We start from the raw sequence: 26,888 nt of genomic DNA, 5'->3' as shown, positions 1-26,888 counted from the left end.
TTGCCAAATTCAGCAAACTTGCAGACACGGTTAACAGCATGATTTTTTTTTCTTTTACTACCCAGAGAGAGAAGTTCAGGGAACTAAATATATACAGAGGAGATAAGTCATGGGTAGACAGTCTCATGTTGCTCAATTCATCGAACACAGGGCTTTTTTTTTTTAAGATTCCAGTCTCTTCCAAACATTCCTCCCAGTTTCTCAGGCCACTTGCCACCTCCCCAGCTCTTTTCAAAGCGCCCGTGGGTAATGGTCTCCATGCATCCCCCACTAACAGGGAAAGAGGGTCCTTTATTCCCTGGGTCCCGGGCCCCAGAGCTACAGGCAAAACTCCTCATCTCATTGCGCCCACTTGAGCCTCCCTAGACAGCCCCTCTCCTGAGGCTGCTTTGATTCCAAGCCCTCAGATCACCCAAGCTTTGCCCAATGCTTTCGGGAGACAGAGATTTCCTGAGAATTAGAAATTTCGTCATAACACTATTCTTCCAGCTCTTCAGCCCACCAAAAGAAGATGGAACTCACCCTTGGAAGACACTAACGTATTAAAATCCCGACTCGGGATTTTACCTACCCTTTATTTCTCATGACCACCTCTCTAGCCCCCCTTTCTTTTAAAGCCCCCCTTCGGTCCAGTTATTGGGGGGAGGAGGGTTTCTACTCGACAGGCTAATCTCTTTCTAAACAACAGAAGCAATATCAGTTACCTGCTCCGTGCAAAATCAAAAACAAAAAGCAAACGGATAACCAACAGCAGCTTGGCCCCAACATGGCACAAACCGCATTTTATATACGCGCATCTCTTTATTGCCCTCGTGTGCCACATGGACTGGGGATGTAATCACATCAGCCTGCCTTTCTGAGAATCGTAGCTGTGTTTTTAATCTAATTCCAGGGACTGGAGATAAATCACTGTGAAGGGCCCCGGTTTTCCAGGGCAAAAGCCTGCAGCGGCAGCCACTGTAATGGCATGCGAAGTTAAAGGGCCAGCCTGCAAGGCGGGGCGCGCTGGATGCAAGGCGAGCGCCACGGGCCTGGACTGTTTGTCTTCATGCCAGCCCGAAGGGCTGGAGGGATGAAAGACGGACGCGGCCCCATCGAGGCTAGGCAACCAGAGCACAGGAAGCACAGGGCAGCGGGGGGGAGACGGCCCCTTCAGTTAAGCACTGCTGACACGGTTCGCTGCTAAACAGAAGGGGGCAGGGTTTGCTCGCCACCTCAGGAAAGCCTGGGTCCATTGGGCTGTTTGTGCAAGGCCAGGTTAGAGGTTTGGTGAGCCCCTGAGCGCTCTCCATAACCCCAACTGCTGCTGGAAGGAGCATCCCCTAAAAAGGGGCTCTGGGAGGGAAGGACTCACCTCTCCAGGGTCCCCAGTGCATTCCCACCTAGGAAGGAAAGGCCGCTGTCCCCACTACTCAACGTGGCGGTCAGCAGCCACCTACGCCCAACTCCTCCTCTCACTCTCCCACCCTGTTTGTGATGGAACAAACGGAGGCCTTCGCTGTAGTAACAACAGCTTCTCTTGAGGGTGAGGAAGAGGGCGGCCTCCCCCCACCTAGTAAAGCTGTGCCTCTAATTCAGTAGCGGCAGCCACATGATGTGGCTATTTCAGCTTTAAGTACAATTAAACGTTGGGGAGTGGATGTGGCTCGAGCGGTTGAGTGCCTGCTTCCCACATGGGAGGTGCCGGGTCCAGTTCCCAGTGCCTCCTAAAAATAAACAAGCAAACAAATGAAAAAACCAACTCAGGGGAGCCAATGTGCCTCAGTGGTTGCATGCCAGCTTCCCACTCCTGAGATCTCTGGTTCAATCCCCAGCCCCGGAACCTCAAAAAAAGGAAAGTACGACAGCTCAGTTCCTTAGTTGCACCAGCCACATTTCAAGTGTTCGACGGCCACAAACGGCTAGTGGCTATCATACTGAACAGCACAGCTACAGAACACTTCCAACAGGCCAGTAAGATCTATTAGCCCACGCTGCATTAGAGGATCACCGTGAGGCCAGGAAGGCAGGAACTTCCAGCTCTCGGCTCACGGCAGCCATGTGGCCGTGGACGTTACCATTATTGTGACGATGACCTGGTAGACAACAGAATCCGTAATTATCTGTAACTCACTGCTGTGGTCATGATGACGAATTTCTATTCTTATGGAACCCACCCCAAAATGTACAAAGTCTTCCTCATGTCTCCCAATCACATATGCTGAGGCCCAGATCTGACCTTCTGAGCTGAAGACACCCCCGTCCGCGGCCCACCCTGCCTTGCCTGGTTTTTAGCCCCAGCAGCCACTTCAGTGCTAGAAAGCTGCTTGTGCCACTTCTTCCAAGGCCCAAGGTTCAAAAAGGTCGATAAACCAATAAATTAGGTCGAAATTAACTGCAGCTCATTTTAAATGGAGGGAAATTGATTTTTTGCATCTACGTGGCTGGACTGAATATCCACCTGCCAATAGGTTCTGGCGGTCCTAGCAAATGCATAGGAAGCTCCTCTGAGTACCTCCACGTGGAATGCCCTACCTCCCACAGCCCAGATCGAACAGCCAAACCCAATCTAAATCTAAAGAAATGGGGGAGAGGTCAGCGTAATACCTCAGCGTCTACACACACCCCTCTCAATTATCTGCCTCTGAATTATTGTTGTGAATTACTGTCAACTCCAAACTGGGTTTCCCCAAGCCGGTTTCTGCCAGCCATCTCCCATGTCAGCTGATTTTCTGCGGGAAGAATGCAAATTCATTCACAATTTAATTATGAAAATTATGAAGGTAAACTGATGCTTTAAAAAAAAAAGACTAAATGAATACGTTTTATTGTTGTTTTTTATTACCTGCTCTCCAGATTATTAGAATGCCCCTGTGTCCCTCCTTTCCACTGGATGCTAGAAGGCTGGCTCCGCCCTTCTCTGCCCTGGGATTAAACAATGACACTACAAAGACGGCTGCCATCTCTGCAGGAGGAAAAGACCACCATCTGACAACGCAATGTCCCTGCCACATACACACCTGCTGCTTCAGGATGTCAGCTGCTCTTTGGATCTGCCTCCTGGATCCCAGGTCTCAAAGCAATTTATTAAACATACTGTTAACTTCTTTTTACAGAATATGAAAGAAAACATTCTTGAAAAGAATGCGAGTTAAAACCAAGATCCATGATCTCCATATTCTGGTGTTCTGGCAAACCTGGGCTCTAAGCCTCTAGCATCTTTCCAAGTTAGAAGAAAGCTATATTATGTTGCTCTCCCAGCCCTCTGGAGCCCTTGAGGTGGGAAAGAGTAACTAACCAATCTTTCATACCGTAACACGTCACAGACAAATTCTATGTGCATATATATTTTCAGACTGGAGTTCATCTCATTCATAACTCAGGGACTATGGATAACAGTAAGCCACTAATAATTCAAGTTTCAAATTGTATGTACATATATGTTGCATATGCAGAGACTATTTATAGCAGGATATGTAAAAAACTGATGACAGCAGTTGCCAACGGGGCAGGGGTGCTACATGAATGGGGGACACCAGAGCGGGGAGGGAAACTCACTTGTCACTCTATAGTCTTTTGGACAATTTTTGTTTTGTGGGCATGAATTATCAAATTAGATGGCTTTTCCTTTCCTCCCTTTAATTTTCGGCTCTTTACTTCTCTCAGTCTCCTTCCCTCCCATTCCTTCCACCTCTCAAAGCCTCCGCCCCCCATTCCCCAAGACACCCAAGCTCTTAATGAACCACATAGTGCCCAGAGGCTAAGCACAGAACTTCCTGCAACAAAAAGATGCCAAGTGGAACCAGGAAGAATTTTTCAAGGTCAAGTCCCTTATCAAGTCAAATCTAAGCAACTCTTCACTTTGATAGAAGCAAACTAGAAACAGCAAATGCTTTGCCCCATAGCCTTCTCGTCTTCTGGAAGCAGAAAGGTCCAAGAGCCAACTTCAGAATCAGCCAGCCAATTCTTTCCCAAGCAAGTGCATCCTGCAAGAATCTACTCAAAGGAGATCCAAAGCTAAACAGTATTCTACCCCAAAGGAAGCCTTTTGTCCCAGGGCCTTGTGCTGTAACAGACACTTTATTTTCAGTCTCAAATAAGGACACTGAATACTCCCTGTCCTCTAAGATGTACGAATTATGAACAGAGAGTTTATAGTTTGTTGGAAGGAAAATAAACCTGTAAATCCTGTTAGGCTTTGAGCTTCATTCCAAAGGATTTTTCCTCCACAACAATACCATTAGCCCTACAAGGGATGATTCTGTACAGAATCCCAGCTCCTCATTCAAAGTCACTCCCAAGATGGCACAGGAAAATCAGGGTTCCACTCCCTGTGCGCCATTCCACTGGTATCCTTACGACCGAGGAAGCGAATTCTCACTAGCCATTTGTGGGTTCATCATGGCCCCCCTTACAAATACCTTTACATAACGTTAATATATAAAACCTCTCCTCCAGGTCTCTCTTATTCCACAAATATTCATTAAGGGTCTTCCAAATGCCAGGAAAACATTGGAAAGACTTGCTCCATGCCCTCGAAGAGCAAATAGAAAGATCAGGTAGTTAAACAGGTAATTACACAGCACAGGGCAGTTAAGTGCTGTGAATCAAGCTCAAAAGAACTCTTCCCAGAGAGTCTGGGAATACAAAGAGGTAACTTCACAACTGGAGGTCGAAGAATAAGGTTTTTTCAGGACAGGAGAGGATGGGGGAAGACCAATTCAGGTGGGGGGGGCAAAGCAAATGTGATGGCATGGAGGCGTGGACCTGACATGAAATCAGGAAGAAAGTGAATGTGACAAGTATGCAATCCCTCTCCTTGGACTTGGCCTGTTTAGGGAGAGACTCAACTTCCAATCTTTGCGCCTGGGTAGGAAAGTCCTAATATCTGATGTGAAATTATTTTCACCACAATGACCACATTTTCTTATTACAAACATGCTTCTAAATAATCACGGCAGAAACCAGTCTCCCATGTTGGAGCACCTGAAGACAAACAGGCTCCTAACAACTAAGCATAGGTCAGCAAAGCAGGAAAAAAACAGGCCCAGAGTACACAACAGAGGGCTCTTTCTCAGGTGCAGGTTTCTCCCTGCAAATTAAAAAAAAAGCCTTCTTCCTCCTGTCCCTGAAGCTGATGGCCTTAAAATAACCTCTGGAGCTTCTTTGCTCTGCTTCCAGCCCTAATCGGTGCTTCCAGGTATCCTCTTAGCCTCCCTCAAAGGTCAGAGGGCAAGAAGCTGCAGAATATCTGGCCCCATCACGCCATCTTCCCCACACCCTCCCAAAAGCCTCACTACCCAGGCGGTCTGGAGTGGTGGCTGGCTCTTGTGCCTGTGCATTTTGGTTCCCGTCTGCTAGATTTACATACCTTTATCTGCATCCGCCTTATCTCCTCCTTAAATTCTAAGTTTTTGGACAGCAGGAATGAAATTGGATTCCCGCCCCCACCTGCACCTCTATATAGAACCACGCTCAATGCTAGCGATTTCGTAGGTAAATATTGCGATCCTTTGGTCTAGAAGTTTAAAAGGAAGAGAGAGTAGAAAGTGGAGTCTGGCTTCGTGCTAGAAGTAGAATGAGCATATAAATAACAGACCACATCCTGACACCTTTGAGAATGAGGAGGGCACTATCCATAACCAGCAGGGACAACTGATAAACCAGGTGCATGCCAGGGAAAACAGAAGCAACCGGTTACCCCAGCTAGAACGGTTATTCCAAAGAGGTGTTACTCCAGAGTTCCAAGAGGGGTGCCCCAGGCCCCTTCCGTCTGATTCCTTTACTGGCAGCCTGAAGCGTCTGCACCAGATGGAGCTTGTGGCAGAAAGGTCAATGCCAGGAAGTTCCTCCTTCTACCTAACTCAAATCCGTGCACATCCACATCAATGCCACTTGTTACCAAGCTCATAGCAACAAAGAACAAGGGCTTAGGAAGGCAGTCACAAAGCAGAAAAAAGCTGCCCTGGATCCTCACCCTTGGGGACCAATGCCTCACTAGGAAGGAATTGGGCTCCTACTTCTCCATCCTTCAGCTGAACCAAACTCAATCTGGCTGGCCCAGAAACATAAAGGCTGAGGTTTTTGGAATCACTCCCAATGAGAACAGAGCTCATCTTGAACTTGCCCCAAGTCCCCAGGAGCTTGCACAGAACAAACTCAAGGAAGAAGTGGCACCTGTGTGCCAATACTACAGCAGCGGGGACCTGAACCCTGGGAAGTACTGTCTCCCCCGCACCCCCCTCCCAGCCCCCAGAAAGCTGGTTCCAGCCTGCAGCAGGGCCAGGCGGGCCGGGAAGACTCAGTGAACAAGGGAGCCTGTCTTCCTGCCTCCCCACCCTCCACAAGCCCAACACTGGCGCCCGCTGAGAGCAAGGACCTCGCTGACTTCTTTTCAACAATACAAAAAAAAGAATTTCAGATGGGCATGGGGGAGGGGGGACAAGGATCTATGCTCAGGAGGGAACCCAGCTGCAGCGGACTCCAGCCTGGCGTACACTATTGCCCAGAAGCTCAAGGTAGATGAAAGTCAAATGCTCCCACCCACTCACCTCCACCACCCCCCTTCTAGCCACACCTATTCTATTTTAGAAAGGAGATCTTTAAGGAGCTTTGTATAAAGACAGGGTAACTATTTGATCACCCAAAGCTCACCCAGACTTCAGAGAGGCCCGCAGACCAAAACTAAAAAGCGGGCAACCCAGCCAGTGTGACCTTGGGATTGTCACTTCACCTTCCCAGCTTTGTGTCACAAAAAGACACAATAGGGTGGGGTGGCTTATAAGGGTCTTCCTGGCTCCAAGGGTTTAATTTTTGACTGTTTATATTCCCTGAAGAAACGGCGAAGGCAAAACAGCGAAGAGAAACAGAACTCAACCCAACCTTTTAATTTCTACTTTATAGGGGGGCAATTTGACTGGAGCAACCGTGCATACTGACTGCCTCCTCCAGTCCCTGCTTTTCTCCCGCACCGACCTTCTGGTTTTACTGATGTCAATCTTAACTGCAGGACGAGGAGTCTCATGAGGCAATAAAACGGCCGAATTAATTCTGCCACTGCTGATACTAACCTACAAATCCGGTTTGTAATTCCAAGCCATAAGTCCGGCCATAAAAGTGAAATTCATGTTACTTATAATCTGATAAACCCATTGCCTGGATAGAAATAAATCACTTACTGAATCATAATACCCCCAAAATTCTGGCAGTATTTCCAAACCCCCAAGTGCCATGGGGTATATATCCCCGTTCAAAATAATCCATACCTTAAAAAGTGGGAGAAAAAGGTAGACTCTGATACCCCCAATCCCACACATACAAAATTCAGCCCTTACACACACACACACACCTTGCTTTTGCTATACCAAGACAGTCGGCATACTTTTAAGTTTGCTCACCTTTATTGTGGTTGAAAATGCTAAGTGTGGAAACCCCCTCCTCTCGCTGTTCTGTTTCAGTGTACTGCAACTGCAGGGTGCTCGCTTTCACTGCCAACTGATGATACACTAAAGAAAGCCCGTTTTTTATCTAGAGGTAAAATGAAGCTGCACCCCTCCTATACCTGCTTGAAACTACCCGGGTCTGCACACACACTGAGGAAATAGGCACTGCATCCCGCGAGTTACCCGGAATGTTTGCTAACACCCGACAGCAAAAAGGAAAGATCAATGTAATTCAAGTGCGGACGGTAGTACTCATGCGGGGGAGGGGGGACAAATGCAAGCCGGGAAGTCCCCAGTGGTGCCTGCACCTGGGAGGCGACCGCAAAGGATGGATGCGGGGGAGAAGAAGTGCAGGTTGAGGAAAGAGCTGGAGGAAGGAGGGTTGCGAAACTGCTCACCTGTCCGTACACCTTGATGGGCTCTGCCTGCAGGGCAGCGCTCCGTCTCGTCCGCAGCAGCTGCTCGCCCGCCCGGCTCGCCCCGCGGGCATCCCCGCGCGCCCAGAGCCGCAGCCCGCGCGGGTCGCTCTGCACCACGAGGAAGCCGCGGTCCTGGGGCGAGGGCGCGCTGCCGCCGTGCAGGCTCTGCGTCCAGACCTCGCCGAGAGCCCAGGGCGGCAGCAGCGCGAGCAGGGCGAAGAGGAAGGGGAGCCGCGACTCCCTCCTGCTGCTCCCTGTCGCCATGTTCGGGCGAACGCTACTGCAGGTGGCGCCGCCGCCAGGAGAGAATGTGCAGCGCGAGGCCCGGACGCGGGCTGGGCCGGGGCGCGCGCACCGCTCCCGGGGCTCGAGGCCGCCGCGCCGCTCCGGGCCGCCCGCTGCGCCCGCCGCCGCCGCCGCCGGGTCCCGCTCGGCGCTCGGCGCGGCGCCGTCACGTGGGCGGCTCCCCGCCGCGGCCCCTTCGCGCACTTTCTCCGCCGGGCGGCCGGCCCCTCCCCCGCCGAGGGATGGGGAAGTCAAGGCAGCGAGCGACCGCGGGGCTGCGTCCCCTTCCCGGCGGGCGCGCCTCGGCGAGCACCCTGCAGGAATGAGAGTTGCGCGGGGCGCGCTCGTTGTCTCCGGAGTTAGTTGCCTCCTGGGCAGGGTCGGCTCGAGGTCGACCTGCGCGGGGGCCCGTTTCTTTTTCGGACTGCACAACCTCTGTCCCGCCCCATCTCCCAGGGAGAGGCGAGAGGCGAAAAGAAATTAGCTCCGGGCAGGCACACAATGGGCAAATTAGAGTACAGCTGAGCCCGCCCCACGGTGGAGCTCAGAGTTTCAACTACTCTGGGCACCAAATGCCAGTGGAGTCGTGGACACAGTCAAAAACTACCCCTGAGCAACCTAAACTGTCTCCACCCCAAGCACACAGTAAACCTACCCATTGCACAGAGGTAGTAAATGCGAGGGCAAATCTGAGAAGGGATTTGCAGCACCTGGACAATTCCACAGGTTTTCCCTGGGTCCTTGCACCATGGATGGCTGTGCCCGACCCATGACCCCAGCACAGAGCTGGTGAGCCCTCCAGAGTGGCCGGTGCTGAGCTGGACCGTCAGAAATAGACTGGACTCATTGACCAGCCCCTTCAGCCAGCCTTGCTGTGGACCCTTTGCCCAAGGATGTAAAGCTTACCACCGGGGGCAGACAGGAAAGGACTTTAAGGCTGGGGAACCGGGACCCACTTTATATGAACCCTAAATTCAGCTTGAAGATACAGACTATCGTTAAACTACTGGGAGATAAAACATCTGCCCTTGGAACTGCTGAGCATACTCAAGGCGAGTAGTTTTTCAGGTTTCTCGGCAACCTCCTCCCCTATTTCATTTTGTATTTCACTGCACTCTGGGCTCAGATCCTGCTTTTCTTAAGACTGAAAACAGAGGGAACGAGGCTGAAGGAGAGACTACTTCTGTGGTTGCATACAAGCCCTTGGTTTAAAGAGGAGAGACAGGCTCAGTTCAGTTCCCTGAAAATGCTCCTTGGTCCCCAGCCAACCAGAGTAGCTTGATTCCTACTCCTGCTCACTCTGGCACTTTCCAGTTAACAGAGATACCTTCCCCACCCAGCATCACTGCAACCTGTCAAAGGAGGGACAAGTCGGCCAGCCTTTCTTCACCTGCCTAAAGACAGCCTCCTGTCACCCCACCTGTCCCCCATGCCAGACCTGCTGAGAACCTCAGCCTCAGCTTCTGCAGAGTTCCCACCTCCTCCCACGCCCAAGTTATGTCTCTCTGTCCAACTCAACATAACCATGAAATCTTCTGGATCTCCCACCAAGGAACTCACCCATCCTCCTGGAAAGCTACCAAATCACTCCCACTCCCATTCCCTATCCATATCCAGCCCAGCACTGTTGGTCAGTATGGCCTTACAGTAGTAGACCCTCTAGGGATCTCCTAGCAGAGCCCCAGGGACTGTTGGTCAGTATAGCCTTATAGGAGTAGACCCTCTAGGGATCTCCTGGCAGAGCACCAGGGACTTCTTCACCCCCATTTAGTCCCCAAAAGAAAATGAGAGGAAGTCAGAACACTCTGTAGGTGATTCAATTGTTGCAATCGCTGTCAACATCTCTTTAATGGGAACCTTCTCTGTAAGAAGAGCCAGAGTCCCATCAGAAAGCAGACATGCATTCCCTAAACATGGACTTGAAGAGAGGGAGCCACTTTCCCAGACAAACCCCCAGCTTGAGATGCTGATAGCCATTCACATGGAAGGATAAATTGGGCAAGGTTAGCTACTTACTGATGTTTGCTGTATTTACTTTTATTTGCAACTCAGATGCTGGGAACCCAGCAAGAAAGCCCAAACATGGTTAATTTACTCCTTGAGAGCCCCCCTCTGTAATCATTATCGGCCTTCCATACCATCCTAAAGTGGATAATCCACAAACCCCAAGTTGTGTGTTCCTCATAAGTGCAGAACACAGTGGAAAACTCATTGCATTTTGAGTCAGAAGACCCACTTTCTAGCCATGGGGCTTGGCCAACTAACCTCCTTGGGCTTCAGTTTTCTCATCTGTACAATGAGGATTTTAATCCATGCCTCTCTCACAGGGTTGCTGAGAGTATCAGAGGAGATAATGTATATAAACTAACTGTTCAAACTGTAATGGCCTTCAGATAGCAGTATCATAAGCAGGTGACGCTGCAGTCACCTGCCTCTGCTACCAAATTACTGAGCATTTTTAAGTTAAAACTGGCCACCTGCATCAGGCACAGCTCAGTGGGACCTCTTTCCGAGAAGGAATTTTCCAGAAGACAAAACAGGTGACTTGCAGGAACTTTCCGAGAAAATGAAGAATACCCTACAGAACTGCAGATAAGCAACACCTGACACAAACCAGTTTCCGTCTGAGAGAGTTCCTCAGAACTGATTAGCATATCATGCTAATCAATGTTTATTTGCTTCCCAGAGCAAATGCCCCATGCAAAAGGAAACCTTATCTCACCCAGCCTTAGCCCTATACAAGCTCCCCTTCCCACCTCTCTGGCAGTCCCTTCTTCTTTTAAATGGGATGCTGCCCAATCCATGAATCACTCAATCAAGTTGTGAGATCCTGAAGTGCAGGACAAGTATTTCTTGTAATAGTATTTTGTCCTGGCCATCTCGCCTCTCTGGGTCCTGGTTGCTTCAGCAGCAGCCGTCATCACTCTCCACCCCCTCTCAACCCACTAGGGTTTGAGCTTGGGCTTGGCAAAGCTGAATGCTCAGGAAGGGGTGGCCACAAGCAAGTTTACCCAGGACAGGGTCAGTGCTGGATTGTGCAATGTGTGGGGTGTTTCAAAACCGGTTCTGTGTTGTAAACAAGCCATCTCTTCCTCCACAGCTCCAAAATAACATCCAAACTGGGGTGGGGGGTGTTGACGGAGGGGAGGCCAACTTGCACAGCCTGGCCATTGGATTCTGAGCACCATCACGATGAAAGTCAACATGCCTCGTAGTTTAATGACAGACCCAGAGCTGTGCATAAAAATGCCTTGAGTCTCTGGCCAGACTTTAAACTGCCCCTCTGTCCTGCTGCCCATCCTATACCATCCTGGACTAAGGCTGGAGACAGGTGGGGTCGGGAAACCCACACAGAGGTCACAGAGTCCCACATTTTTATGCAGATGGAGTCCGGTTTTAAAATAGCAACAACAGCCATAAAGAGAAGAGGGAAAAAATCCCCAAAGCCTCACTTCTTTCTGTTCCTCTCTCGCACCTTGTGGCCTCCCCACATGCTGGAATGTGTCTACTCACCCTCCTCCCTGGCTCCTAGTCTGGTTTCATCCTTCCGGTATCGGAGGGGGCTCCCTGAGCACCTAGGCTAGGCTGCACTCCTTGCTCTAAGTGCCCCCCTAGCCTCCCACATTCCCTCCCTCGCAGCAGTGTGTAAATGAACCCCATCTCCCTGTTTTAACACCACCTCAAGCAGCAGGAAGGCAAAGTCAGGCCCATCTTGTTCGTACCTAAGGTTCCCAGTATTCAGCACAATCCTGGTGCATGGTAGGTGCTCAGTGATCCTGAGAGAATGACGTCTAAGCTGTATGTGGGGAAGAGGCAACATCCCTGCCTTTTCCCTGGTGATGAGGGTTGGCCAAGCCTTAAGGAACCAACCTAGCTGGACCTCAGGTCTTTGCTCCCCACCACCTGCCTCCATTACTTCTTTTACCCAAAGCCAGTGTCCCCAGTTCACAACCTAGCCCCCAAGTCACTGAAGCTGAAAAGGAACATTCTAGCACTTGGGGTGGCAGTGAACTTTATTCACTCTGCCACATGCTTGAACCAAATAACTACCATTTACCTCCCCAGTTCAGGTGGGATGGAAATACCCTCTCTGCCCCCAAAGAAACAACTCTTTCTCCTGCCATTGCCCAAAACTCCTCTAGTCAAGGCAAAGTCCAAGATAATTGTTGAGGTTTAAAATACAGATGCACCCAGAACATAGAATAAATAATTCTTGAAAAAATTATACTGAAAGAGGAAGTTCTAGAAATAACAATAACTTATCTGGCATAACATTTATATTTGGGCCGTGTTATAGCAGCATTATCCTATTCCTGTTCACAGCAAACCTTTGAAGTAGGCCAATGCAGCCATTAGTGCCATCCCCGTTTTACAGATTGTGAGAATTGAGGCTCAGAAAAGAGTATTTCCTTTGCTCAAAGTCACACATGAAAGGATAGATCCAAACCCAGCTTCTCTGACATTTTCTGTCTCATCTGGCACCTCCTTTTGGAAGAGATGGGAAGACCTGGGTATTTCAAGTCCAAGGTGGGGTGGGGCAATGGCAACTGGGGCAGAAGGGGGAAGAGGGAGCTTCCATTGCCATAAAGGAGAAGAGGGGACCCTCAGCAGTTTCTCAACCCCCTTGCTTTAACCCTCTGAAAACCAGCACAGTCGCCCCAGGGACCCAGTCTAGGTCATGTAAAATTTGCCTTTCTCTCTCCTCAGGCTTCTGACTGGGGAGTAGAGATACTGTTAAAGGGTTCACAAGTCATATTCTGTCCCTATACTATTCTGGAAGACAAATTGTAATGAGGCATTTGACTTCAAATGCGGTTCCAAACCTGTAAAGGAGCCCGAGCGTCGGAGGCCAGTCTTGAACATTTTGGTTCCACGTACTTGCATCATGCATCTTGTTTGGATCTCTTAGAAACTCAGCCTTCAACGTAAGGAGCAAGAAAGTCTGGGGAGCCAATGTAGCTCAAGTGGTTGAGCCCCTGCTTCCCATGTTCAATCCCCAGTACCTCCTAAAAAAAAAAAAAAGAAAAATCTATGAAACAAAATCTCAGAGATATTGTTGTTACATAAACACAAGGGCAACAAGCGTAGACCTCCTGACAGTAAAGACAAAGGGTGGCTGGGAAATTATCTCCTTCCCAATAAATGTGGAAGAATAAGACTCTCACTCCGGAGGTCCAATGAATGGGAGGAGGTGTGGAGTCGTTAGCTGCAGATTCTTTGAAAACCCCGAATAATTACATACCAAAGGCTTATACCCCCTTCCCTTTCAGCCATTGCAATGCATTGGCTGAGCAAGGAGCTAGGCTCTAGCCACCTAAGTGGCCTTGGACTCGGTTCAGTTAAGTATGTGATGCTTTGTTCTATCAGATGTCCCTGCACTCTCTCAGAGCCCCTGGGAAATAGACAGGCTGGCTCGCTTTTTGACCCTCCTCTTCCTGATACAAATCCAAACTCCTCCTTCCAATCTCCTGCACCAGCCAAAACAGAGATAAAAGTCTCCCCCCCCCCCACTTTATCTCTTGTATACTCATCAACTGAAAAGCCACTTCTCATATTTCCCCCAAGCACCCCAGAAGCCCCCCAGCCCACCCCCAAGACCTCTTATCCAGGCCTCTCTGCAGCTTCTGCCTTCCGTTGTACATTCTGCCTTTCACTGTAGTAACGATTTGGGTACTTGTCTCGTTTTCTAAATTGTAAGCTCTTGAAGGCCAGTAAATTGTAATTATGTATTTGGACCTATTTTTTCCATCTGATACTCTTGCACTTAATAAAGCAGCTTAGGTCCTGTTGAACTGAAATGACTGGCCTGATTTACCCCACCCCCATGCCCCCAACTCACACCCTTTGGCAGTCTGTGCTGTAAGGAGTAACAGTTCTGAGTTAGCCTTCTTGGGACACTGAAGCTGGCATCCTAGTGTCCACTTGGAAGGATACTGGAAAAGCAGTTAGGGGTCCTGTCAGCTCAAGTGGGTCAGCCAGGCCAAGAAGTGAGTCCTAGAGCAACATACGTTTATGTATGGCCGAGTCATTACTGACCGCCTGATATTAGGGTACAAGTCTCTGGAACACGTAGAGCCTTGACCTTCAGGGCCCTTGGAGAATGAGAAGACAGATAAACATACAATTAGCAGAAATATATGAACACAGAGCTCTGTTTTGGAAAGATGATGATGGCTTTGGGGAAGGTGAACTGGAGACCACAACCTTCTGAGCAGGGATTTCAGCTGTGTGTATTGGGGAAGGGGAAGGTGGAAACGCTCTGTGTCCAGGAGGAAGCAAGAAATTATTTTATGCGTCTCAAGAGAATGAAGAAAGTCTTCAAGGCAGGAGTGAGGGAGGGAGACAGGGTGTGGGGCCACATAGTTACCACATGAGGCTTGGATGGAGCCGATCGTCTAAGTCATTTCAGCACCAGTCACAGTAATTATGATTTGCAGGTGCTGGGCAATGGGGATATCCTGGGAAGTGCTGCTTTGACCTGCCACTTCCCCAGGACCTCAGCACGTGCCTCCCATTGCCACTTTTATCCATTCCCTGCCACAGACCCGGTGGCTCCAGTTTATCATGCGCATAATCTTTCACAGGGCGCTACAGATCTTACCTCTCACTGTCTGCCATCTCTGAATCCATCACACTAAAAATGTATGTGGTGTCATCGGCTGAATTAACACCTGTTAAGGCCCATTCCCACCAGACTCACAGATGCCAGGCAGGGCTTTCAATGAGGCCCTGCATAAAGGAACAAACTTTCTCCAAGCCCTTAAACAAACTATATAACTCCTCCACTCCAAATAAATGATTAAAATAGCAATGAGGGTGTGGATCATATCCACAGATCTGCTCAGAAGCAAAGACTTTGTTTCCTGCAGGGTATGATGCAAGCACACCAGGGTTAGAAATCTGCCCAGAAAAATCTAACTGGAGGGCTAAGTGAAAAATCCATTTCCTTTCACTGGTTATTTAAACAAGAACCTCAGTGCTAAATTAGCAGTGGGCTTTGTGTATGAATTTTCTTTGCATTCTAACGTTATGTAAATGAAAAACCCAACGAAGTGCAAATTAAGACTATTCTTAATGCTAAAAGGCTGCTATTCTGTGATAATGACGCCATGGGCTATTTCACAGTCTGTGGCTCTTGCTCCCGGCCCTGGCCCCATTCAACTCCCAGTGGCAGGTCACCTACCGTCTCCCGCCAGCCCCATGCCCCATGCCTCGGTCTCCTCGTTATTGATTTAATCTTGCGGCGAGCGTCGAATCACCTAGGATTGAACAGAAATTGAAATGGGCATAACCTGCCACAGGGAGCCGGTGTAGAGAGGCACAAGGAGCATGACATTCAGGAGGCTAGCTAGCCCGGGTTGGCATCCTAGCTCTGTAGCAGCCAGCAGGATGACTGATCTCAGGCACATTTTCAGAGCCTCAGTGTCTCATCTGTAAAATGAATCAACTACCTTTGCAGGGTTAAAGGAAATGAATCACCTGCCTCTGCAGGGTGAAGGGATTACATGAGATTATACATGTCAAGTGCTTAGATCAAAATCTGGCACGTAAAAACTTGTTCAATAACAATACCAAATGCTACTGTGGAAAGTTCAGGGTAGATATTGTTGCTAAATCAATTGGGTCATTCAGCAATTGCCAACTTTTTATTCCTTACAACCTCACTACCGGTGATATGTTGCTGTAAAAGACGTCTCAGACACAGCTCTGCACACATAGAAACATTTATTAGCAAACAGGCACAGAAGCAGGCACACCACTTCCTGGACGTTCAGCATGGGCCCTGCTCTCCGGCCTTTCTCGTTCCCACAAGCCTCTTGCAGTAAAGCCTGGCCCCAAGCAGATGAAGCGGTGGTTTGAAACTGGGATCCACCAAACTACCTGGTGAAATCAGGCAACCAAGTTTCCCGGTAACTGAAGGGACGAAAGAGCAGAGGGATTCCGTACCTAGGGTACTCTTCTGGAGGCGTTAGCCTGCCGGAGTTCTGAATTCTTATATTTTGTCCAAGCAACCATGTTTCCTAAAGAGCACTAATTTCACTAATGAAAAATTATTTCTAATATCCATTCCACTAATTAATGAATCTTCTGATTCAGATTTTGATCCTGAAGTTTGAGGTTCCTGGTGGAGACATCTGCGAAATGTCAATGGAGGACTGGAACACTACAAATGTCAATATAGAGCTCCTAGCATGGATTAAAGTGAATTTATACACATGCACATCGTGCTGTTTATATTTAAACATTTCAAAATCAATTACAGGCAATAAAACAACTATGAATAAAGATAACCTCCTAGCATTAGTGAACCAAGAATATAGTGTCAGCCATAGATTCTCCTTCAGGGGCAATGTTCATGCCTTAGGGTTTTTGTCTGTTTCTCATGGCATTATGGTACCTGGAATGTATTTAGAATATTTCAGCATGGGCAGTGTGATTGTACTGTGTTTGGGTAGCACCCTAGGATACTCATTTGCCTTATCAGGTATTCACACCTACGAAATGGAAGGGTAGCATTCTAAAGAGAAAGCCTACAGTTCCAGAGGCAACTCCTAAACTCAATCAATGCCAGAGATTTTTTTACTAACTAGCATAACAAATTTTACAGATGGATTTTCCTTAATGGCTTGTTAATTAGCTTAATGATTGTTTGCAGTGGGCTCCCATGGTGAATTTATAAGTATTCAAGATATATGGCATGCCCAGAATATTTTATAGACCCAACTATAACAAATCTTGAACTCATCCTATGTCCAGTTCTTAGGTCTAAGGACTCCAGTTGCCTGGTACCAAACCTAAGCTCTGTAGCCTCTGGAATGTTGTATTTGCCTTGTCGAGCAAAACACTATCAAATAGGGTAGCACCCAAAAGAGAGCTGGCACTTCATATGACTTGTTGTTAATAAATGTCTTCATGTGTGGCAGAATCTGATGTAAACTTTGCTGTGGATAAAATCTGACAGCGAGGTTATGGGGGAACAAGGGATCCTTACTCTAACTTGGCAGCCACTCTTATCTATCAAGACCTAGTGATAGGGCACCATCAAACTTACCTAGGTTGATTTTTACGTTATGGTTATAGAGTGGTCCTGTTGGAAAACTGGGTTGAGCCTGAGGGCAGTGGGACACAAGTATTCAGGGTCAGTGTACTGTATTAGTTAGGATAAATGTTAGCTACATGTCACCAATCTGGTGGTCCCTTAAACACAACAGAAATTTACTTGGCTCACACATGAAAGCCTAAGCCGGTATCCCTGCCATGCTCCAAGAAGCCCCCGCCACGTGCTGCCTACAGAGGAAGGTATGTCCGTGGTCTGCGTGCTCCCCGGGGGCTCACCTGCACTTCTCACATTCCAACCAGTGGAAAGGAAGAAGGGCACAAACCAGTGCACTCATCACTTTCTGTACTCATCCCATTGGCCAGAACTTAGTTACAGGGCCACGCCCCCCACACCCCCGCACGGGATACTGAAAAATATAGACTTTATTCTGAGCATCCGAGTGTCCACCTAAAAATCAAGGATTCTAGTCTCATTAGAAGATGGAGAAAGCAGTACTTGGAAACAACCAGTAGTTCCTTCCACAATCAAGGAGTAGTAATGGAGAGAGCAGGGCTGAGAATCAGTGAGCAACTCCAGTACCAAAGTTCCAGTTTTACAAACATTGAAATACTTGCCTACCCATTGGTAAATAGTCACTCTCTGGTCCCTGATTGCCACCCCACCCCGCAGTCCCCTTGCCTCTCCCAGGATACCACGGACCTCCCTCAAGGGAGGTAATTAAAAGATTGATTAATGCTTGGCCCACTAGAGGATTCTCAAACCCTGACCCAGCCCAACAGCCTATGTCCATTCTGAACCATCTGCACCTTTGTCTTATTGGTTTTTAAATATTTCAAATATAACTTGTGAGAGCAATCTCTGTAAATCATACTTAATGAAAAATGTTGAAGAAGCTAGGGGTACTTAATCTAGAAGAGATGAGATTTGGCAGGGGAATAGCTCAGCTGTCATCTTTAAACATTGATAATAATAGCTACTACCTTTAAATTTCCTTTTAAATGCTCATTATGCGCCAAGATCTGAATTGGGCTCAGTGCTTTATATGTGCCCTCTCAAATTCTCATTGCGAGCCTGGGTGGGGGGAATTATTTTCATTTTACAAAGGTGCTGATGATCAGTGACATTGAGTTACTCGTAGAAAACAAACTATTCAAGTCAGGATTGAAACTCCCAGGTGTCTGGCTCCAAGGTGGAAGTTTTCTCCACACTGCTATACTGCTGACTCTGTAAAAGAGGAAGTAGACTTATTCACATCAATTTACAGAACAAAACTAAGACATTATAGAAAAGCCAGGAGAGGGAAGTTCAAATTTTTAAAAATTCTAACAATTGAGCTATTCAAAGATGAAATGTACTGATGAACTGATAATAAAATTTATATAGAAAGAAATGTAAAGGACCTAGAAAAGTGAAAGCAAACTTGAGAAGGACAAATTTAAGGACTTACACTACTTGATTTTAAGACTTACTACAAAGCTACGATAATGAAGACAGTGTGGTATTGGCGTAAGAATAAGCAAACAGAGAGATGGAACAGAACAGAGAGACTGGAAATAGACCCACATATGTAAAGTCAAATGATTTTTGACAAAGGCACCAATGAAATTTAGTGGGGAAAGGAAAGTTGTTTAAAAGATGATACTCAAATAACGATGGTATGTGGACTCAATGAACCTCAAAGCCTATTTCAATCACATGCAAAAATTAATTTGAGGTGGATCATAGACCTTAATGTAAAAGCTAAACTATAAACCTTCTAGAAGAAAACATTGGAGAATATATCCACAATTTGGGGTACACAGAGATTTCTTGACAGGACACAAGAAAAGCATAACCATAAAAGAAAAAAATTGACTCAACATACTTCATTAGAAATAAAAATTTCTGATTATCAAAAGACACCATTAAGAAAATAGGCCAGTCACAGACTGAAGAAAATATATATATATTAATACTTATATATATGCTTATATATGTGTATGCCATAAACATATATATGACAAAGGGTTCAAGCAGAATATATGAAGAACTCTTACAAATCTATAATAAAAAGAAAACTCAACTTCAAAAAATGGGCAAAAGTCTTGAACCAAAAAAACAGAATGCACGCATGGCCAATAAGCCAGTAGAAAGATGCTCAGCATTTTAGGTCACCAGGGAAATGCAAATCAAAACTACAATGGAATAATACTACACACACACTAGAATGGTTAAAATTGAAAAATTCTAACAATTTCAAATGTTGGAGAGGCTTTGGTGCAACTGGATCTATAATATATTGTTGGTGAAATTGTAAAATGCAAAAACCATTTTGGGAAACTGGCATTTTCTTATAAATATCCACTTACCTTATGATTATGATTTGGAAATTCCAAGAGAAATGAAATTATATGTCTGCCAAAAGACTTTTATAAGAATGCTCAATGAAAGCTTTATTTCTTACAGCCAAAACCTGGGCACAGTGCAAATGCCCGTTGAGGAGAATGGATAAACAAATTGAGGTTTGTTCATACAGTGAGGTTTTGCCCAGCAATAAAATGGGACAAACTATTAACATATGCAACAGCAAAGGTGAATCTCAAAAATATGTGAAATGAAAAAAGCCAGACACAAAGTAATATACATAGAGTGTTTGCATTTATGGAAAGTCCAAGAACACACTACTCTAAGCTATGGGGATGGGTATCAGAATGGGGTGGCCTCTGGCAGGTAGAGGAGAGAGTGGCAGAGGATGCTTCTGGAATGGAGATGTAGACATTTTCAGGATGATGGCAATTTTCCATATTTTGATTAGGCCATTGGATATTTGGTGTATTAGTAAAAATTCATCTGTACACTTAAGGTGTTGTGCAGTGTATGTTGTGTAGTGTACTGTATGTCATTATACCTTGATTAAAAATGAATATAAAATAAAAAAGGAAGGAAGGAATGAGTTGTCTCTCCCAGTATTATGCTCCCAGGTATTGGAAGTATTCATGACAGACTGAACGATTGTCAGAAAAATTGTGGAGGGTTCAGATACTGAGTGTTCAGGTTAAGTAACTTAAAAAAATAAAATAAATAAACTCAGATTTTATGACCTTCTATACCAGATGCTTGACCAATCTAAAGGGATTACCTGCCTTCATTTTCTATTTTGCAGAACTCAGTATAGATAACGAAATTTACATTACCAAAAACTTAAAAACAACTTGTGAATCTTCTCATATCTTTTTCTTTTCTTCCTCTATCTAGCCTGGTCTCTAACTACTTCCCTCCTGAAACCCAGGTCCTTAGTCATTCTAAGCTCCTTGTCTTAGAACCGTGGGAGTTGCCATTTCCTTTGTTAAATATGCACCCCGCCCCCACTTCTGGTCAACTTCTGCAGCTCCTTGAAGACTCCAGGCAGATGTCAATTGCCCCCAGCAAATTTCCCTATGGACACCACTCCCTGCAGTTTGAATTACATGCTGGTCTTTGGTTTACCCGTAGCGTAGCAGTTATCCCAGGCTAAATGATGCTGAGGTTCCTTCCAGTTCAAAGATTCTAGTTCTTTGAACATGTTATTTCTGACATAGAATGAAGAAAAACAGTCAAGTCAGATAGCCTCTTCTTAAGTTTCTACATGAGCCCAAATAGTGGAGTATGACTTAAAAACACTTTTCTATAGAAACTATATTATTCCATGTTAGTTAGGAAGCTGCAATACCAGCTGACTGATAAGAAATTGGTTGAGATTGTTAAACCAGCGTAGAAATGGACACTTGCAGATTTGAGGCTGGATACGAAGGAACTAAGCTCTCAGGCCACATGAGAATGAATCTGCGCAGGTACCATGGACGTGGGGTTGAAAGAAAAGGACACATAAAACTCAAGGCTAAATGGAGACTACTAAGAAGCTAATATTTACTGAGCACTTTCTACTGTGCCAGATTCTTTGCTAACCTTTTTATATCCATTAATCTTATTTGAGCTTCATTATAACCCTCTGAAAAGAGGTTAAGTAGTGTGCCAAGATTTCCCAGCTGGTAGGTAAAAGAACTGGGCCTCACTTCCAGGGCTGCTTGAGTCCAAAGCCCATGCCCTTCATCCTAAGCTTTATTCTCTCCCAGAAAGGAATTGCCAGAATCATTTAGGTCCAGACACCTCAACCGACGATCTATTTTCCCATTTTTATAAGTTTCTGAGAAGAACGGGCCACAGCATTCCTCCGTAAGCAACTCCAGTGTCTTTCAATACCTTCAGCCTTTGCACTCTTGTTCGGGTTTAATTGCATCTGCATACTCTTCTTTTACCATCAATAGATGAGCCGAGGGTTCCATTTACACTTAGAACTTCAGCGGATACAGGAGGAAGCAGAAACTGCTACAATAAGAAGTGAGTAACTTTTAAATACACAGATGCATCTTCCAGTTGTCAGAGGTTTCTCAGTTTCTGTGGCAGTGCAGTCTGGAGCCAGATGGAGGGAGATTGAGAGAGGACAGGGATGGGTCACGAAATAACCACTCTCTAAAGAGATTGGGAAATTGGCTCATTCTCATTAAGGTGTCATTATGGTAGAGAGTAGAATATATTGTAACATGAAACTGTGGTGTAGCCAAGGAAAATTGCCAGGAACAAATCTGGTCGCCACGGGATATAGAAACACGAGCCTGTAGCAGTGTTATGCTGAAATTTTGCAATAGTCTTCTCCCCTAGGTCACTATGTTTAAACGAAACTAAAACCAAGTCAAATAAATTTAGTACGTCAAATATATTTAGCACGCCCAGGAACTCCTTTCTCCTTCCTCCCCACTTCCCCTTCTTTATTCATGTGGCTGTGTTATTGGACTATCCTTGTTTTCAAAAGGAAACCTGTGAGAGCCTAGTATATGGGTCCTTCTTGCCTGACCTGGAGCCTCAGGGCTGCAAGATGTCACAGACCATTGCACTGTGGTGTGAGAGGTTTTAAGGCGATGGTCCTAGAGAGACATGGCACGGGGCAGTGAAGAGGAATAGCGAATAGTCCAGGAATTAAGATACCTCCTTCAACCATCCTCCCTGCAAATCTCTGCAAAGCCTCGTGGACATTCATGGCTGTAGGTTGATCATTCAGAAAACAAGGAGGAAATTGAAATCGTTCCTCGCCGGCCTTCCTTAGATAGGCCTTTTGAGGGGTGTGAAATAGTGATGATAAAGCGCCCAGAGCAATTCCTGAGTAAGCAGCTCCTTAAAAGGTGCCCCTGGAGGAAAATGATAAGGATGAGTCATAATGGTAGCTTCACCTTATGGAACACTTACTACCTGCTAAGCATTTGCTTAGTACCTTGTCTGTTTTAAGCCTTTTATTTAGTGCTGTTCTGGTAAATATTTGCCAACCAGCTTCTCCAGGGACAGGAAAAAAAAAAAAGCCCTGGTTTGTTGTATTTGCCTATGGCAACAGGATAATAGGCCCATTATCACCTGTTCAAGCTACCAATATTGACGTCGCTGAAAGCAGAGTCCGGAAGAGATACACACAAACAGCTTCAGCACACACCTGCATTTAACCTCACAGTATCCCTATAAGTAGGTGCTGTTATTTCCCATTTTAGACATGGGTAGTCTGGGGCACAGAGAGGTTAAAACACTTTCCGAAGGGCTAGTGAGTGGCCAAGCTTGGAGGAAACATGGGAGACCTGGCACCAGCGATTATGCCAGGAACCACTCAGCTTCACGTTGTCTCAGTTGACTTGTGATGAAGACATTTCCAATCCCCTGTCGAGAGAGAAAATAACCTGGGAGGATGAACCCTTTTAGCCAGTGGTTTATAATTTTTTAATTTTAACCAGCAGAACTGTTTGTTTTTTGTTTTTTAAATTAACATCTTACATGGAACCTCAAGGTATGAAACAGATAAAAGGCAGATCTACGGTGTTTGACGAGTGAGTAGGGGGCCCAGAGTCTGGCTGGCTTGTCGTTCTTTCCTCTTGCCCCTCTTCTCTTCCACCAGAGTTGATTCCAAGATAACTCTGCAGAACCTCGGAACACACCTTCAGACCTATATCACTAGATTAGCAAGATCAAATTGATCAAGTTTATTTTTTTTTAATCTCTTTTCATTTTTCTCCAACCAGGTGTGAGAAATGGGATTCAGGACAAGTATATTTTGATAGAGTCCAGAGCGGAGGGAAAGAAGCAGTGCAGAGAGTGTTATCTGGAGAGTGCAGAGCTGAGCAAAGCTTTGTTGTGACACATCCCCATCGAGGTGAGTCTTATGAAGAAAAGGAAAGAAGGATGGGCCCTTTGTGCCTAACACCTGCCTCAAGTGGTTTCAGCGGAAGAATTAAGAAAGGAAACCGTGACAGTTTTCAGTGTCTCACCCGATGGCCTGAACAAATACAGCAGCTCGGGTACACTGCCTCGTTGCCTGTGCAACCACCACAGTCGCTTTTGCACAAGCTGGGAAGCAGGAACCAGTTCTTCGGGACTTCTGTTGTAAGCATGTAACATTTCCAAGCCGACTTAGGACAAACGTCTGTTGAACAGATGAGGTTGTGAAACTTCCCAAGAAGAGGAAGCCTTCGGCTATAACAACACTCTGGGCCTCCCAGAGGTCCGAGCAAGGTGTGAGCGCTGGGCTGGCATTGGGTCCTGAGTGTCCTTCAGTGCACTGCCGCGCAGCCTTTGGGCCCCTGGTTGAAGATGAGCATGAAGGAGACCGAAGCTGTGGGCTGATCCACAACTGGGGCAGAGGCCTTTTGGAGGGTACATGATAGGGCGAGAGACTGAGATTGGATTAAAACGAGCAGACCAACCAACTGACCAACGCCTAGGCCAAGACAGGGAGGCACGTTTGGTGGGGACTCCCCAGATCCAGAGCTCGTTCTTAATTTGGCATGTAAGGAAATTCAGTTTAATCCAAGAACGTGCGTTGATCCGGGCCATTATCAATCTCCTGGATATCTGCCATTTGCCTTTAAGGTGGTCTCCATCCTCCTTCACCCAGCTCCGTGTTCCAGGAGGCTGGCCTGCGCGGACCACATCAACGGGATCCCAGGCCCTCTGGCTGCCAGCTGGCTTTGGCCAACTGGAGGCACTGGCAGGAGATCAGAGTAAAGCAAAGGCGTGTGGTCGGGGTATTTAAGACCCCTGTTTCCTGCCTTTCGGGTGTCTATACGTCATGGATTGAATTGTGTTCCCCAAAAGACATGCTAGAGGGAAGCAGACATGGCTCAGCTGATAGAGCATCCGTCTACCATATGGAGGGTCCAGGGTTCAATCACCAGGGCCTCCTGACCTGCATGGTGAGCTGACCCACGTGCAGTGCTGCCGCATGCAAGGAGTGCCATTCCACGCAGGCGTGCCCCCCACGTAGGGGAGCCCCACGCACAAGGAGTGTGCGCCCTGCAAGGAGAGCTGCCCATGTGAAAAAAAGCACAGCCCACCCAGGAGTGGCGCTGCACACATGGAGACCTGACGCAGCAAGATGACGCAACAAAAAAGAGACGCAGTTTTCCCAGTGCTGCCGGATAACGCAAGTGGACACAGAAGAACACATAGTGAATGGACACAGAGAGCAGACAACAGGGGCCAGGGGAGAGAAATAAATAAAATAAATCTTTAAAAGAACAACAATAACAAAACAACAAAGACATGCTAGAGTTCTAACTCCTGTGAATGTGAACTTATTTGGAAGTAGTGTATCTGAAGGCATGAGGAGTTAAAATGAAGCCAAGGTGGATTTAGGGTGGGCCCTAACTCGATATGACTGGTGTTCTTATAAGGAGAGGAAATATGAGCACTTCAGTAAGACACAGAGAGAGAGAGAGAGAGAGAGAGAGACGGCCATGTGATGGAGGCAGAGATTTAGTTTCGATGCCACAGGCCAATGATCAGCATGGATGGGTGGCCACCCACCAGATGCCAGGGGAGAGGAATGGAAGGAATTGTCCCCTTTAGAGGAAGCCTGGCCCTGCCGACACCTGGATTTCAAACTTCTAGCCTTCAAAGTTCATGAGACAATAAACTGCTGTTGCTCAAGCCAGCTAGCCTGGGGTTCTCTGTTACAGGGCCCTGGCAAACACAGTCCCTGTGGCTAACCTCATCCCTGCTGAAGTCTCCAGTTCTCACCAGGCAATCCTCTTCCATCCAGCATCTTATCGAGGTTCCTTCCCTTTGTCCCTTCAAACCTAAGCATGGTAAGAATTTCTCCATTTTTATTAGCCCAGGATACTGTATTATCCCTTGTATATTTCCCATACTTTGTAAACTGTAGCTTTATTAAAAGCTCCAGTTTCCTTAAATATCCAGTTTGCCTGCACCATCTGTTTGTAGTCACAACCTGGTATTCAATCAGCATCTGCCAAACTGACAGCATTGGAATAAAGATCGGAATAACTGTCCCAAAGGCAAATTTATATACTGCCTGTGAGCTTATCCTCTTATTTTATTAGTTTGGATTGTTGCAAAGAGAATTTTCAGAAGCTCTCAGTTTTGTCCTGTGCACTACGCCTGCAAATTGAATGAGCTGCCTCCGATGGATGGTAGTACTTGGGTAATCAAGCCCCTTGTGAAAATATGGATAGCTGTTAGATATGCTTGCTTTTTCAAACAATTGTGTAGAGAATATGAAAACAGTACAATATTAAAATTAACCAGTTATTAATAGCCCATAGTGCAGTTATGCAGAGCACAGGCTTTAAAATTAGAAACATCTAGATTCACATTTACCACTTATTAGCTGTGTGGCCTTTGGAAGTTACTTAGCCTCTCTGTGTGTTGGTTCTTGCATTCATGCAATAGCGATTATAATTTTGCTTACTTCTTTTGGTTGTTGTAAAGGTTAAATGAAATAATGTACATCAAGTCTGAGTACAGTCAATATTTGAAAAGATGCTAGCCATTATTGTTACATTAATAAATTGCTGTTAAGATTATATATTTTAAAGAAAATTATCTCATAGGGTTGGTATAAGAATTAAATGGCCTAATGTTTTAAAAATACTTAGAACAATACTTCACACATAGTTAAAAACTATATAGATGTTTATTAAAAGCCAAATAATATTTAGTAAATATCTAGATATAATTTGGTTTCTTTCTTCCTACCTTTTAATTATTCTCAGTCACTTCTCACACTACCTTTGGATTTCCCTCCAGGCACAAACAGAAAAAGAACTATCTAGAGAACCATCTTAACTACATTCTGAATTTTTCCTTGGAGTCAAAAGCCATCCTGAGAGCATGTGTGAGTGTTTCAAGTTCTGATCTCTTTTTCTTTTTTTAAGATTTATTTATTTATTTCTCTCCACCCCCTTGTTGTTTGCACTTGCTGTGTCTGTTCATTTTCCTTATTTCTTTAGGAGGCACCAGGAGCCAAACTTGGAATCTCTGATGTGGGAGGGAGTGCCTAATCGCTTGAGCCACCTCCATTCCCCTTTTGGTTGTGTCTCTCGTTATGTTTTTCTTCCTTGTGTCTCCTGTTGTGTCAGCCTGCCATGTCTGCCTGTCATATCAACTCACTATCTTCTTTAGGAGGCAATGGAAACCTCTGCTCCATGCTTTGTTGTTTCTCATTCTGGTTTTTTTTTTCCCCTTCTTATGCCTCTTGTGTCAGCTCACCATGTCTGTCCATCGCACCAGCTCTCTGTCTTCTTTAGGAGGCACTAGGATCCAAATCAGCGACCTCCCACATAGTAGGCGGGAGCCGAGTTGCCTGAGCCACATCTGCTTCCCTTAAGATCTGATTTCTAAGCATCAAGT

The 26,888-nt window shown here is 46.3% G+C and overlaps 1 protein-coding gene across 2 annotated transcripts in view; it reads right to left on the bottom strand.

The window, feature by feature from the left end:
• The window catches only part of SORL1 (sortilin related receptor 1), a 155,839-nt gene extending 147,599 nt beyond the window's left edge, over nucleotides 1-8,240 (bottom strand). Inside the window, exon 1 of one of the 2 annotated variants that reach the window (XM_058289316.1) lies at nucleotides 7,820-8,240. In XM_058289316.1, coding sequence (XP_058145299.1) covers nucleotides 7,820-8,104 — 285 coding nt within the window. In that variant the 5' untranslated portion in view covers nucleotides 8,105-8,240. Of the gene's footprint in view, nucleotides 1-7,376; nucleotides 7,691-7,819 lie in introns of those variants that run through there. The other variant, XM_023589115.3, reaches the window with a different exon arrangement.
• Between the last annotated feature and the right edge of the window lie 18,648 nt (nucleotides 8,241-26,888).

This window comes from Dasypus novemcinctus, chromosome 27 (assembly GCF_030445035.2).
Source record: "Dasypus novemcinctus isolate mDasNov1 chromosome 27, mDasNov1.1.hap2, whole genome shotgun sequence".
NCBI lineage: Eukaryota > Metazoa > Chordata > Mammalia > Cingulata > Dasypodidae > Dasypus > Dasypus novemcinctus.
This window is presented reverse-complemented; position numbering and strand designations above follow the sequence as displayed.